At 53.1% G+C, this 15,721-nt stretch overlaps 4 protein-coding genes across 4 annotated transcripts; 3 read left to right on the top strand and 1 right to left on the bottom strand.

Moving 5' to 3' along the window:
* Nucleotides 1–1,089: 1,089 nt before the first annotated feature.
* PG997_009717 (uncharacterized protein) lies at nt 1,090–3,304 on the top strand (the record flags this gene model as incomplete). Its single annotated transcript, XM_066814032.1, has 4 exons — nt 1,090–1,549; nt 1,616–2,056; nt 2,398–2,778; nt 2,832–3,304. The coding sequence occupies 4 exons, from the start codon at nt 1,090–1,092 to the stop codon at nt 3,302–3,304; spliced, it is 1,755 nt and encodes a 584-aa protein (XP_066665994.1).
* A 1,540-nt stretch (nt 3,305–4,844) lies between these two features.
* Nucleotides 4,845–5,377, bottom strand: PG997_009716 (uncharacterized protein; the record flags this gene model as incomplete). Its single annotated transcript, XM_066814031.1, has 3 exons — nt 4,845–5,005; nt 5,129–5,266; nt 5,314–5,377. 3 exons carry the CDS (start codon nt 5,375–5,377, stop codon nt 4,845–4,847), a joined length of 363 nt encoding a protein of 120 aa, XP_066665993.1.
* A 553-nt stretch (nt 5,378–5,930) lies between these two features.
* On the top strand, nt 5,931–10,962 carry PG997_009715 (uncharacterized protein; the record flags this gene model as incomplete). The annotated part of the gene is made up of 2 exons (XM_066814030.1): nt 5,931–5,978; nt 6,292–10,962. 2 exons carry the CDS (start codon nt 5,931–5,933, stop codon nt 10,960–10,962), a joined length of 4,719 nt encoding a protein of 1,572 aa, XP_066665992.1.
* A 2,727-nt stretch (nt 10,963–13,689) lies between these two features.
* PG997_009714 (D-arabinitol 2-dehydrogenase) lies at nt 13,690–15,247 on the top strand (the record flags this gene model as incomplete). The annotated part of the gene is made up of 4 exons (XM_066814029.1): nt 13,690–14,122; nt 14,393–14,771; nt 14,876–14,992; nt 15,067–15,247. Coding segments are annotated over 4 exons (1,110 nt in total), but the record flags the coding sequence as incomplete, so codon positions are not given.
* Between the last annotated feature and the right edge of the window lie 474 nt (nt 15,248–15,721).

The following is a 15,721-nucleotide window of genomic DNA, read 5'->3' as shown; positions in this document are numbered from 1 at the left end:
ACCACCACGAGGCCTTTTTGTTTTGCTGCTTCGCTTGCAGAACATTGTTGTTATCTGGACTTGGATGCGGACTGGAACCTTGCTCACTCATCAGCCAGTCTTCTGTACGCGCATGGCCTCACAGCAGACGAGCGCGCATCATAGAGCAAACTCAACGGTCGCAACCTACCGATAACTCTAACCCTCTTGCTCCGTGCCCCGATCTGCAGAGACGTCCCGATACACTGGAGGTGCTGGCTACATACGTATTGGTCATCCATTCGCTCATCCAGCCAGACCTGGACTTCATCTCTTCCTCTTCCTCTCCCAAAACAACTACGCGGAAAGCAGCTGCTTTCCGGATTCTTCTTGGAAAGCCCCTTGTTGTATGTAATTGCAATCGCTACCCCCCTATTTGCTCTTTTGTTTCTCTCTCCCCAGAAAACTAGCAGTCCAGCCTAGAGGAGGGGAGCCAGTGCCACCCTCCAGCAGACGTCACGCCCAGATTGCCAGATTGAAGTGGGCAGTGGTGAAGGGGACCTTCCTTGCCCTCACTTCATCTTGCCTTCCTCTCATTCCACGGGGCGCTCGTTCTCACCTTGCCGAGCACATTGCTTGATCTATCGTCATCTCTATCCTTCCCAGAGGAGACATTACTTAGGCCGAGTGTTCCTGGAAGACAACCTATCAAGATTTCCACAATTGGCTTATCCAGATCCTCTAAAGTATCCGATATATTCGTCGCTGTCCATAACGTACCGTACCTTATATTCCAACCAAGCTATTGCTCATTTGCTCCTCTTCGAAACGACGATTGCCGATTGCTCTGGAAGGCAACTGGATTGTCTGCTATCTTATGAGATTGGAAAGGTTGGGTTCGATATGTGAATGGGTATGTTTTCCCTAGGCAACCCATGCAGTTAACACAGGCTCCATCAGCGAGCGACCCTCACTACACCACCACCACCACCACTACCACCACTTCTTTTTCCCACGTCAGGTCGCGGTTGGCAATTCCTGAACATTGTTTTGGCAGTCTGCTGGAATCTGCCACCTGTATGGCCATAAAAACATCACCCGTCATCACCCGCCATCTTACCAGCCCACATCATGTTTCTGGACTGGGCCTTCAAGCCCAGATCCCTCAGCAATGATTTCCTCTCTTTCCTGACATCCAAGGCCGCCGTTACTTGCATGGCGCTTGTCATTGCCCCGCCAGTCCTTTGGCTAACGTTGACATGGGCGGATCGAACAGCAGCAGACAGCACGGATAAGATGTCCACAGAATCGGTATCGTCGATTTACCCTGACCGGCCTATTCGACCACTGCCTAAACGCCGAATGCGAGATCGATTGTCGTCTGAGGAGCTTGACACGATCAACTACCCTCCATCGCCCCAAAACAACGTCCCGTTATTCGACTATCCATACAATTTGAAGGCAGAAGCGGGGGAGGGTAGAGGGGAAGCGTCAAATGTAGTGGGTCGTGAGAACACAGCCGAACTGGCGCAGGAGTCAAGTTTGCGAAGGTCTGGTCTGGGAGGAGGAGGTACCAGCAGTAACGAGCATGGTGAGATAAGACTGCTAGACCAGGCGAGGAGAGCCATGATCTCACATTCCCTCGATACATCCTTAGGTTACGCGCTTCGCACGCCGCCTCGTCAAAGCCATGGTCGGCACACGATCCCGCAACCGCCGCCCTCAACAGCTTCCTCTGCCGACGGCTATGATTCATTCGAGAACACCAATAACAAGAAAAAGCGCAAGATCCCAACAGCCGGGGAGACCATGCTCAATGGCTCGCACGCCCTGAGCGATCCCAGCCTCATGGGTATGCCTTCCCCTCCTACCACAGGTGACGAGGGGCCGGGTGATGCAACACTGGCCACTTCGCATGCATATTATCAGTCTGGTCCAGGTAGTGCGAGTGCTCAGGGCATTTCAGGGCCTGGTAGAGGCCGGTATGGTCGCAACCGCAACGGCAGGAGTCCTTTGCGGACTATTCCCGACACGAATGTGGGCTTGCCTAAGAATCCCAAGCTGAGATCCGGCAGCCAATATCCCGGCTCTCCTGCAGGTACGTGCATACCGTTCCTCCATGTTTTGAGCTTGCTGCATTCTTTTTCGTTCCGTTCTTCTCCATTGCAGAGTCTTGTTCCGCTTCAGTTCCATAACGTGCACATGTTCTCAAAGGGCGTTTGGCCTGCTCGTTGCCCCTCGTTGCGCCTGCATGCAAATGGCGCCCGGCGGTTTGTCCCGCCTTTACGGGCTTTTAAGCTCCACTGCGCGGCCGGTTTGCAATGTCCACCTTTTACTATTGCACATCACATGGGGAGTAGAGAACCTTGACAGCCAAGACCAAAATATCAATACTTTCACACTGAACAGCACATTCTAACAGTATATTTTGCGTACCAGGTGAGAACTCGGGGATTATCTCGAATGCTATTGCCAGTGCCGAGAAGCTCTCAGTACCCCACGGCCAAGAGAACATTAGTCTTCTGCAACAGCAAGCCTCTTCCAAGGCCACACCTACCTCTTCGCAGTTCACCTTCACATTCGATTCCCCAGTTCCCGGCTCTGTTTCTTGGCCTGGATCAGAGTCCCTGCACCCTCACATGGCTGTTCCGCCTCAGGCGTCCCTGCCTGGCGATCACCGAGATCCCTACTCTGGTGGGGCAGCTCGAGCTACACAGACCGGCCAACCACATCTGGGGACTTCGGCCAGTGGAAATGTAGCTGCCAACGGAAGCAAACCTGTTGCAAGTGCTACACAGAAGAAAGCGAAAAGACGACCTGGTAGCTCGTTGCTGCAAGCTGCCAGAGAACGCCGCCAGCAAACCGAGTACCAGAACTACCACCACCCCCTACGCCCCAAGAGGTATGGGTGTGCGAGTTCTGTGAATACGAGCGAATCTTCGGGCGACCTCCTGAAGCACTGATCCGCCAGTACGAAATCAAGGACCGCCGCCGTCGCCGAGAAGAGGCGGAACGACGCAGGCTGTTGGAGAAGGCCAAGATGAAGTCAAGAAAGGGGAAGAAGGCCAGCAACAAGCTTCCAGCCAAGAATAATAATAGTACGCAAGAACGAGCGCCGGCTCCACCATCCGGATACCAGGCTCCTCATATGGGTAACCAACCTAGTCAAGAGACTCAGAGCGAGGAGTTTGATGAGGACGATTATTATGAAGAGGATGTCCATGATGATGCCTACATACCTCTCAGCGATGCTCAGGGTGCCATTTCCCATGACCGTACATCGAGTCACGATGGCGACGGTCCCGGAGGAGGCAGCACTAGAGACACTCGTGTCCCAGCCGCCTAACGAATTATATGGCTGAGACAGGTTCGGTTTGGTTGCTCTGGATACAGGAATCCTTCGACACCGGCTGTGTTGCATAATTCGGCGTATGGGCAGCTTGTTCTGCTTTTGAAATAGCATCTGCATTGATATGATGCTTCTTACCACCTTGAGGGCATGGCTTGTTGGTGGGAACACGTCAGCCCTTTTTGGTATCAAATACCCCTCAATACCCTTTCTGCCATGATGGTTAGCGAGACTATTAGTCGGACTTACCGATCATGATATTGTCAAGGACTGCCTCTGAAGACAACCTTTCAACCTTTCCACACCATACAGAAACACACCATGTCTCAGGCATATCTACTCTTGCTGGCCATCCCTGGCAAGTCTATACTGTTGCTCGAAGATAGGCATGTCATACGAACCAACTGCAGCCCAAGCGATTCTTCGCTTCAGAGCAGTGTGTCTTTGTGTAGGGTGGTATACGTTTTGGCTCAAGGGCAGTGTATTGCTTGTTACATTATGCGGAACACTGCATACCTGGTCTAAGCCACCAATATGAATCAATGACACATACGCCTCTTATGAAGATTGCCTTGGTTGCCCCTGTGTTTTCTGTAGCCTTGTTGTGTGATTGTTCCGGATTTGATGTTGTACTACATCCCTTCCAAGACATACAGTTATTTGTAGAGCACTGTCACAGCTTCTTCTCATACAATGGCGCGTGATGCTGATGCTCGCTAAGTCAGCAATTCTATTTACTCTTGACACTATTATAAGCGAACAGAGCGACAAAGGGTCTCATAAGTCCATGTGAAACCCTTGCGCTATCTCTGTTAAACGAAGGAGTTATGGTGAATGTATGACTTGTCCTCCCCCAAATTCATATGCTGTATATAGAATTGTGCTTGTCAGGACGTCCCGACAGGATTATTGACGGCTGCGATATATGAAGCGAGTTGCTAGTTTGCAAGACCCTGGATCAGGTATAGAACATCATGGCTCCTGCACCAATTCCCGCGTCTCTTGTAACTGCTGGCTAATTCGGGGTCCAGTGACGTCATTTCGGGGGTCACATCTATAAATCTGGTTGCTGTGCGATAATAGATCTTGTGCTGCTTTTACCAAGATGCCCGTAGTGCATTCAATGTAATGGGAATCCTCAGATCTAATAGCGTTTCCTCTGATTATCTACGGATGGATGGATAGATCTCGCATCTTAGGTTACTCTGTACATTAGGTTAGGTATGCTGGCTTCAACTCGATGGATGGTCTGGCCTGATCGCCACTAGAAATCTAGCAGGCTCTAGATACGTGTTCTACCCCCATGGACACGGCCAGGCAGCCTTCTGTGGTAGCATATTGGTGAAACATTAGCATATCTGATATATGTGTGCCTGTGTGCTTCTGCGGACCATTCGGGGCCAATACGGTCGTTGTGATAGTTTGTGATATGCACTGTACGTACACGGACACGTGTCTGCGCGTCCTACCGCGCCAGGACGACGACGGCAGGAAGATATGTGGTTGAAATAGGCATTGGCTCCAATGGATGCCATGGCTATTCTCGTCCAACGAGGATACGGGAACCTTCTGGATGGGGCAGACGTGCAGGCTGTGCAGCACATCTCAGAGGATCGTTGGGTGGCAGGTGGTTCCGTGATTCCATACGCTCTTCTGCATTGTCCATGTACAGTCCCTCAGGTACATCAATGTATTCAGCTAGCCTAACCCAGCTTGATCCCACATGACATCACCCGGAATAGAAAACAAAAGTGGTATTGGGCTGGACCGATCCGCCGCCAAGCCACCCCATGGCCCCCCCTTCCTTCTAGGCCCACGTACGTACCTTTCCCTTCCGCCAACCGCGTGGTTTCAACTCTCGGCAGGTGTAAACTGTATGGGCTATGGGCGTGGCGGCCTTTTTGCCTTTATGCAATGCAGCGTTGATGGCATTGAAGGGGTGGATTGAAGGGGTATAACCTGCCCGCAGTTAAGCAAAATGCCGTTTGAAAAAAAACCTCGCTTACAGTCTGTAGGTAGGTATGTAGGATGAAGGTATGAGTCAAGTTCTTCTGCTTTGTCGACATCCATTGCGAAAGCGAGTGCCAAGGCCGAAGTACACGTACAAATATTAACAGCTCGCTCGAGGGGGGTCCACCAGCATCATCGACAACCTGGTAGGGGATCATCTCATCTCTCACGTCTTTTCGGTGTCTGTTTTACGTCCAAGCTCCTATCTGTTTCCCACACGATCGTCCAAATCCCCGTTCTCATCGGGTTCGTCTGCTTTTCCTTTACCAACTATTTCTCCCTCCAGCTTCTTCACCCGGTAGAAATGGGGTTTGACGGCTGTTTGTCAACTTTCCTAACCTATTAGTCGCATGGTGGTATGCCCTTTGCCCAACCCGTCCAATCAGTGCCTGCAGGTCTCCTGAAGGTTGGGCGTCCAATACTGAAGCCTTTCTTTTTCTCTTTCTTGCTCAATACAGGGTTATTCGTTCTTCCGCACTATCATTTCATTCCATATGACCGCCTTATAATTTCCCTCCCCGGGCCCTGGAGCCATTTCTCGTCTCATACGCGTACGACCAGAGGGTCGCGTTGTTCAACAAGTCTAGCTACATCTAGCTACCGCTGAGCAAATATGTTCGGCGCCAGGAGGAATCGCCGTGGCCGTGGGCCTCCCAATCCGGTACGTTCTGGTTTGTTCACACATGTCTTGTCCCTTTGTCTTGTCGCGAAGGGTAGTGCCTGTCCCGCGCAGGAATTAGCGAGTACGCTCTCCTACTAGCACCGCGCCCTCGTTGTACCGGACATGCGGTATGCGGCTACTATCGCATACTAGCAGTCACTGCCATGTCGAGAGGTGGGCCAGGAATGACCCGACACGACCGGCTTCCCTCCATAGTGACGACAGTATCTTCACATTCCGTCTGGCCTAGCGCCAAGCGCCTCAAACTTTATCATATCTGATACTAATATTTCTTTCTTCGTCTGCCTCGCAGCATTCCACTCCTGCTCCCGTCAACCCCAACGCCTCTACAGCTGCTGCTGCCGCCTTCATGTCCAGCCAGAACCCCAACCGTTCGCTCTCGTCGGCAGCCGCGGCTGCGGCGCTGCGCGCTCGCCCTCACACCCCGACGAATGTTGGCGCAGTCCAGACGAAGCGCACTATGCGCCGGAGCCCCTCGATATCCTCCGTCTCGAGCGCGCCCGCTGGCGGGAGAAGGACGCCGAAATTGGAGCGACGCGGCAGTTCGGGTAGTATGACCGAGAGGACATTTCGTAGTCCCTCACCACATGGTCGCGAGCCTCAGAGTCAAAGCCAACATCCGCCAGTACCTGCCATCCCAGATGGACACCGCAATAGCGCAATTGGGCGGAGCCCGTCGGCGGCAGGGGTAGGCATGCAAAACTTTCGTACGGCGTCCCAGAAAATGAGCACGGAGCTGCCATCCTGGTATACAAAGCCATCGGGCGACACGAGCAATGTACGCACCTCGGATGCGCCCATGAACAACACTGGGAGATCGTCAAGGCGACCAGAAAGCCTCGCTTCTACCGCGCGTCCTGACAGCCAGAACTCTGTCAACTTTTCCTACCCGAGCCGGGTTCGCGCGACATCCCCTTCGCCCTCGCCTTCCACCGATCGAACCCAGCAATGGGGCATCTCACCCTCGAATTCAAATAGGACTTCCCTCCCGGCTTCTTTCTCGGGCAATTCTGATCAAGCTTTGGTCTACGATCCCAACTCGAGGAGAATGGTGCCAAGAACGGATCGACTAGATCTGATGGAAGTGAGCTATCACACAAAAGAAGTTTCGGAAAAGCGGCCGAAGAAGAAGAAGCAGGGCGTTCAACGCTCCGGGAGCCACCTATCCAAAGGGACGGTGGCCAGGGTCAAGGGAACCACTGTTGAGCCAAGTGAACAGGAACGCGGTTTTCCGAACCGAGAATCCCCGGTCGTTGCAACGCCCCCAAATGGGAGAGACCTTCCAACTAACGAACAACCATATGCTGAGGCCAATGCCACAAATGCTACAGCAAGCCACCTTGACTGGGCGCAGCTCTCCCAAGATCAGCAGCTCCAACAAGAAGAATCAAACATACAGGCTAGAGCCAGTGCAGTACAGGTTGCAGAGGTCCCTTCCGACAGGTTAGTCGGTCGAAAACCATCTGTAGTTAGGGAAGTGCCCGAAGAGGATGCGACGTCGAACGGTGTCCGTCAAGCTTTAGACTCCGTTCCGACGCAACAAACCTTGTATTCAATGGCTGAAGATGCAAGCGAATCCTCCTCTAGTGCGTGGAACGAACCTCAGGCTCCCTCAGAGTTCCCAAGAGAGGTACCTGCAGAACAGAAAGTGGCATTCGTGCCAAACAAGCCAGTAGCGGAGCTCTCACGGAATGGCAGCACTTCTCGTTCAGCGTCCAACAGCCCGGCTCGGACCGCACGTTTCGCAGCCACTCCTTCAGAAAATCTAGCGGTACGCCATGCGCCTCTGCCAAGGTCTGCTTCCCCGATCAAGTCGGCGCTGAAGCACCATGATCCTTCGACACGCGATGCATCGCCTTCTGAGACGGGCTCTGATATGCGAGTGACTTCTGAGAGGGAAGTCTCGGTTGCACGCAAGAAGTCAGTCCGCGTTAGCTTCGATGACCACAACACTAGGATTGTTGGCGAGTCTGCACCAGCTGAAGACGAAGATCCACCAGCTGCACCAAGTCCCCAACAAGTCAAACGGCCATGGTATAGCAATATTGGCAAAAACAAGAAAAAGGACTTCTCGTTAGACGATGATGAGATCATGAAGCCACGACCTGCTCTTCCAAGTTTTGGTAGCATTCGTGAGAAGAAGCTGCGTGAACCCGAGGAAGAGCGACCTTTGATACGTCCATCGGGTCCTGGATACTCACCAGCAAGACCATCTTCACCTTCGATGCGACCCTCTGGTGCTGGCTTTACGTTTTCGGCTGACAGACGCGACAATGCAACGATTGCCCTGTCAAATGACCATGCTGTAGGCTCTATTCTTACCCAAGAGCAATCCTCGCGTAATGCAGCAAACATCTCCCGGTTTAGAGAGCCGCTACCACCTGTCGTAACATCTGCAGAAGCACACCGGTACGATTCAGACAGTGCTAGCTCGTACAGTGAAGACGGACAGTCGAATGACGAGCTGAGTGGCGGAAGCGACGGGGAGATGATACCAAGCACTCAGACAACTATGGCAGATAGCCACGATAACTTGGAGAGCGTGCCAACAATTCCGAACAAGAGCCCCGATAGGACGAGGCATACAGAGCCACAGAAGGCCATCGAGCTTCCAGATAACCAGGTACCTTCTATTTCCATCACGAACCCCAGCCCGGCAATCATGGACAAGTCTCATCCGTCCGAGTCGAAATCAAACCATCAGCAGTATTTCGAAGTGCCTGGGAAATTTCCAGATGAGGAGTCAGAGGAAGCCCGATCATTGGGCTATACAACAGCGAAAAGTGTTGGGCCAGATGATGTTCCCCGTCCTACCCAAGCGGTACGCGAATCTGACGCAAAGGCACATCCCGCTCAAACCCCTGCCTTGCCTCAGAAAACCCTTGCCAGGGGGGCCGCTGCCGCGGACGCTACTGATTCTTCGGATGACGAATCCAATGCCAGCATCTATAGCGATGCCTACGAAGATCTCTCTGATATTGAGGGCGATGGATACCAGTCATTAAATGCCGTCGTAGAGAGTCCTCTTAGCAAAGAATCAAAGACCGCTCCGGTCGAGCCCGCACCGATTGAAGCCCCACGTCCAGTTGAACCTATGGCATCGGAGCCCATGGGAGACCATCTACTGTCAAAAGTGATCAAGGACGCGGAAGGTTCTACGGAGCCTACGCAAGGCGTTGTGAACGACTGGGAAACCGCCAAATCATATTGGCGAAGTCTGACTACGGAGAAGCGACGTCAACTAGAACGCGAGGCAATGATTGAGGCTGGGGATGATGCGGATGCCGAGACTCCTACACGTCGGCCCAGCAATAGAAAGAAGACGGCTGAGCAGATCAAGTCAACTTCTGTAGCTCAGATGGCACACGCACAGTCGCCGACCTCTGGGAGCAGGCCTTCACAGCCGACCAACCCCGAGAGGATCTACCTGGTTCAGCCTGGTACGAAGGCTACAGAAGATTCCTACAGCCCCACTGCTCCGAGCGGGCGCATGCGTGCTTCACTTCGAACCGAGCAGCCTGCGAAGCAACCTCAAAGCTCGAGGCCCGTCTCTAGCGAGGTCCACATGCGCAAATCTATGCGCGGAGCGACAACAGGCGAAGACGCTGATGGCCGCGCATCGCGACACATCAGTGCCCCAACTGAGCGACCCAATTCGATGTCAAAAACGACCTTGAGACCCCAGACAGCTGCACCCGGAAAAAAGACAACAAACTCTGCGCTCGCGTCAGCATCTGCAGGAAATGCCATCACCAAGAGTTCCAAACCAGCTCTGCAACGTCGCGGATCCGATGCCAGCGATAGCAGTTTTAAGCGCTCGCGGGCTACTTCCTCGGGTGGCTTTGGATTCCGGAGCACCATGCGGCAGGGTCCTACTAGTGAAGCAGCAGCACCCGCTGAGCGAAGTTCCGGCAGGTTCAGCTTACGCTCCATGTCACCCCCTGAATCGCCCTTCCGTCGAGGCTCGAGCAGTGCTGCTGGCGGGCCACCGGTATCCTTGGGTATGCGCCGTACCCTTCGTTCAAACAGCGAGTCAAGCCAAGACTCCAAACGCTCATCGATACCATTTCCCAGCTTTGGTCGTTCGAGCAAAGCGGGCAAGAAATTGAAACAACCCAGCCGGCTTCGTGACGATTCTAGTGACGACGATAGCCCTCGTGCGCCTGCGTTCCGTAGTCGATTTGCAGACTCTAGTGATGAAGAAGACATCGAACCACTGCCTCCCACCAGGCCAATGTCCAAAGGCACACTTCGGGATTCCGCGACGGCTCCATCCAGAATCCAAAGAAGCTCTACGGTGGTGGAAGAGACCGAGGAGACTCCAAACCTGCCCGACTCCGGTGATGATCATTCTATGCAGATGCCCAGTCCACTACGCAGCCCCAAAAGCGCAGCATTGTTCCGCCCTATGCCTCAACATCGATCAAGCTCTGGTATTGGAACTTCAACATTGAATAGGTCGGGTTTAGGACGTGCCAGACTCAACGAGCCTGTCTATACGGCAACTGAAACCCCTAAAAACCGCAGGTCTTTCATGGGCAATATACTGCGCAGGAATAAGAAGGCTGATCCAGCAGGGAAGATCCAACGTGGAGGATTGACCGAAAGTGCGGCAAGACGTGACACGCTGTTAGAGCGTGATGCAGACGAGCTTCGGGGCCTTCGAGGTGACGGGGTCCTCGAAAACCCGAAACTCCAGAAACGAAGGCCGGGCTCGAGTGACGACAGTTGGCCCCTTCCTGCCATGGGTGAAAACGGAAGACCCAGTACTGCCGATGGACGAGTGAATGGCGGCCCCATGGCTCGACCGAACATCTCGGAGAGGAGAAGCACCAGCATGGGACTGCCGGGTGTAGCCCAACCTACCGGATACGACAGCAAGGACGTGCTTGAGCCCGATAACCACAACAAGAAAAAGAAGAAGTTCGGGGCATTGCGAAGAATGTTCAGGTTGGACGACTAGTGTTCCTCCGGAAGAGGACTATGCCACACGGGCAAAGACAGTCGAGGACGCAAGGGGCGGGTTCTGGTGCGGAAGCGGCCCGTTTCGTCTTGAGTAATTACAAACAACAGGAGTAATTCTTCTATTTTACCGAAGTCAACGAAACTATGACATGGGACATGGAGAGGGAGACGCCTGTCATGGTCCACGGCTTCATCTTTATGAGATATATAGAAGCGCCACGAAGCATCAACTGATGCGTCTTTTCTTTTCTTTTTGAATACGGGGTTAGGGACAGAGGTATCTGGCGAGGCATACCATATCACATCGACAGACAGCCTGGGTGTGGGATTCTTTCAGTTCGCGATCATACCCAAATCTGCTGTTTGACTTTCATGGGAAGAGAGTGTGGGCAAAATACGAGAGCCACACTTTTGCGCTGTGCGAGCAACCTTCCAATAATAATAGGCCTTGTAAAGTAATAAGAAACGTGTTAATCATACCCAATCCAAACATGCGACTGGGACAAGGGCCAACGTCGATGTTTGCTTCAATAATATGTCGACATATATGGCATTTCAGCTGATGGGCGCGCCCAATGCGTGACCACGAGATTATTGCTATCATCGTATATAGAGGAAATCAAGCAATAGAGACAAATGCTATGGGGAAAGCTCGGGGTTGTGGATGGTGTGACAGACAGCCGAGCAGAGAAAGCATCGATGGGAAACAGCTGGTTGACCGCCACGCACACCACGGAGTGAGTGCTGACCCCCGGATACAGCGGTAGGGGAATCAAACATCGTGACCTGACAAAAAGCAAGCGGTCGCAGGTTTTTGTTGAGCATGCGGACGCGTGTACTCCACACCAAGACTGTTCTAGATCTGCAAGGGATCTACGAGTTGTTAGGCTTGGCGATATTCAAAGCCGGGCCCCCTTTTCAGCCTTTCCTCACACTCTCCCCTCCCTCCTCTCTCTCTTGTCGGGTTTGGCTGATGTGGTTCGGTGCTTGCTGAGCTGACATGATTTCGATTGTCGTGAACAGGTTGGCATTACGAGGATGGTACTACACACCTTCGTCTACATACCTTCACCTCAATGGTGGGGGTTGAACTTAGCTGCAGTTGCAACCGGCAGTGACTGTCCGGTTGATGACAATGAGGCTCGCAGACAGGCAGGCAGGCAGGCAGGCAGGCAGGCAGACAGACAGACAAATGCCCAGTCGTTCTGATCAATTGGCTCTGCAGGGTGCAGCGCCAAGAGGCGTGCCCAGAAGATCCAGAAGGTGCTGAGAAAGGCTATGTCTATGTGGTGCAGCATAGGCGAGGTAGGGTAGGGTCTGCTGGGTGGTAGCGGGAGGTGGGTGGTAGTTGGGCATGTTTGTTACCAGGCGCAAGATACCTAACCTACAGATTGATTGATTAATCGATTGATGATTGATCAACCCCAACCCAATGGCCGGTACATTTGATGGCCAGAGACGATAGTGCCGGTACCGCAACCTTGGTGCTTGGGAGCCTGGAATACTACAAGTAGCGCCTGGCACTTCGATTGGGGTTACCCGAATGTCGCTGTGGGGAATGCTTGCCCGGCTTCCCCCGTTTCCACATGCCCCCATTCCGAGCTCCAGATTGGTTGGCTCCAGCTGCCCTTAGCCTCTACCCCAGCTGAAGGGGCCCCACCACAGCTCCAGTAGCTTCAGTTGCCCCAGAAGCCCCCCAGAAGTACCTGGGCCTGGGTCGGCCGGGACGGAGATCGTAGCTACCGGCACAGCATGGGGGGGAAGGAGGGGCACAGATGTGACTTCCATCCATCCATGTAGCCAGCACTTACTTACACTTACACATCACACGGCAGCACAGCACAGCACAGCACAGCACAGGAGCACATCACCTCTCTCTTCCCATCATCTCACCCCATGCGCCCAGCTGATATGATGCCTGCTTGCCTGCTTGCCTGCTTGCCTGCCTGCCTGCCTAGCGATTTGGCCTGGGGGAACAGGGTTAGCGCACGCCGAACCGGAGAGACACGCACGAGGGGAGGGGACGAGGATCGTGAGATTTTGAGGCCCTGGTCTCTTTTTGTTTTTTGTCTTCTTGTTGCACGGGATCATGTCTGAGCAGGTGAAATCAGTGTCTTCCCTTGGCTGGGATGCTGTGTTCATGCTTCCCATGTTTTAAAGTCCTGGATGATCGCCCTTCTGCGCTCCCCTTCCTGCCCTTTTGGCTTTTTTCTTCTTCTCTAGGTAGACCAGTACTTCAAAACATTGATACATATACATATTTGATACTTCTGTTGTAATCAACGATCGGCCCCATCCCATCGTGAATTTTCCTACGCCACCCCATCCATTCAATTCAATTTGATCACCGCAACCACACAGTCCAGCTGATCTCACGATCCACACTAGCTTTCTCACCTGGAGCTCATCCTTCTTCCCCAATTCTATCCACACGCACATCCACTCGGTGCTGTGTACTACTGCTACAGCCGAACTGCTTGATCAACTTGAAGCTTGAAAGAGCTGCTTCACAACTCCAGTGACTGCCCTACCTAGGTAGCTACCTACCTACTCTGATCTTGACCTAGGTACATACTGCATTCACTTCTACGTCATTCACCCATTCCAGCCCTCACCTACGCAACAAAGTTCGACACGCTAAACAACACTCCAGAGAGTCCAACCAAGGAGCAAGCATAACTGAAGCGACAATTTTTTGCACTATCGCCATAGGCAATAACACAAGCACTGCACCTCCGTCAAGATGGCCTCGCGATCCGTCCTGCGGGCTTCGTCCCAGATCTTGCGATCGGTTGCTGCTGCACCCATTCGCACCAACACACCTGCCTCCAAGACCGTGGCGGCTGCTGCTTCTTTCCACACCACCCGCACACTTTGCGATAACAGCGGCGGCAGCAACAAGAAACCCAGCTCACCCCATCCTGGATCCTTCGCCCGTACCGATGAGAACATTACGGTCGAGTACCCAGAGGAGGGCGAGCTCCCCGCCAGTAAGCCTGTCACGGGCCGCGGTGGCGACCATATGAAGCGCACCTTGGCATCGTTCTCGCTCGAGGGCAAGACCGGCGTCGTCACTGGTGGTGCTCGCGGCTTGGGCCTCGTTATGGGCCAAGGTATGGTTATCTCTGGTGCTAACCTCGCCATCGTGGATATGAATAGTGAGTTTCCCCGTTATACCCCCATAACTACCTGTTCCCGTTCAATCCTGGTTGTGGTGAGATTCCCAGATGGGAATGGAAGCCAACTGAGCCATGGCACATTGCTGAGAGAGAGAGCAAAATGCAAATTGCATTGTAAGCAATGTGCTCGGGCTCCCAGTCTCAATATGGGCCAAGCCTTTTTCGTCCCATGATGCAATTGTTCTGCCATTCCATTATTGGGTCATGCGTTGGGCACAGTAGCTGACCAGTGGCATTGCCCATATCTAGAGGAAGAGGCCGAGAGACAGGCGGCCCTACTTATCGATCTCTACCGTAGAGAGAACCCGGGTGCCTCCCGAGTGCCCAAGGTAACTGCTCATTATGCCGATGTCTCGGACGCGGATAGTGTCCATGAATGCATTGAAGGCATCATCGCCGAGCACGGCAAAATTGACAACCTCGTTACCAGCGCCGGGTTCACAGAGAACTACGACGCCATCAACTACCCCATTGACCGCATGCGCAAGCTGTGGAATGTCAATGTGGACGGCACTTACCTTTTTGCCATCAATGTCGCCAAGCATCTCATGGAACGCAAGGCCGCTGGAAGCATGGTCTTCATCGGAAGCATGAGTGGTAGCATTGTTAACGTGCCCCAGCCTCAAGCGTAAGTTTGCCCCAACCCGATCCCCTATGTGATAGATCGGACACATATGGATGGATGAATTCCGACTTTTCGGGAAAAGAGACACGTCACTAACCGACTTCCAGTCCTTACAATGCCGCAAAGGCGGCTGTTCGACACATGGCAGCATCTTTGGCTGTCGAGTGGGCACATGCTGGTATCCGAGTCAATTGTATCTCCCCCGGTTATATGCTGACCGCACTGTAAGTTTCGCATCCCCTAGTCGGGGAAGCAGTTGGAAGGCAAAGAGTGAAGCTGATCATGAACGACTGCACAGCACGGAGAAGATTCTGGACGACAACCCGGACCTCAAGCGCCAGTGGACCTCTCTCATTCCCCAGGGCAAGATGGGCCTGCCAGTCGACCTGATGGGCCCTGTGGCATTCCTGCTGTCTGACGCTTCTCAGTACGTCACGGGCGCAGACCTGCGTGTCGACGGCGGCTACACCGTCACCTAGAAAGCCACTTCCCTGCCTGTGAAAGAAAAGGGGTTCGATGCGGGAGAATGATAAAAGTGTATTACAACTTCGTATAAGGGCGTTCGGTCGTGGGGAGCGACACAAAGAGGATGCGGTTTGGGAGTTTACTCGGAACAGTCGAGTCGACTAAACTCAGCAGGCGTTGCTTTTCGAGTTCCTTAGCTACGACTAATGGGCCGGCATGCGCAATATAGAGCGGGAAAGCATCCCATGATGAAAGCGAATCGATTCTAGTTTTTCTCGTATTTATTTTGACTGATCGTATGTTGGGAAAACAAGAACGACATGCAGGATAGGCACTCACTGGATTGGTTCCATCGAGCGACATTACAATAACTGACCTGTCCTACTACGTATGTGTTGTTGCGCTGATCACGTGCAACACTTGCTCGCATGGGAGATTGTTCGTAGGCGGTGAAGTGCCACCGTATCACGCTGGCTTGGTGATGGCAT

The sequence above is a fragment of the Apiospora hydei genome, assembly GCF_038363865.1.
Source record: "Apiospora hydei strain CBS 114990 chromosome Unknown utg000007l_segment0_segment0, whole genome shotgun sequence".
Lineage (NCBI taxonomy): Eukaryota > Fungi > Ascomycota > Sordariomycetes > Amphisphaeriales > Apiosporaceae > Apiospora > Apiospora hydei.
This window is presented reverse-complemented; position numbering and strand designations above follow the sequence as displayed.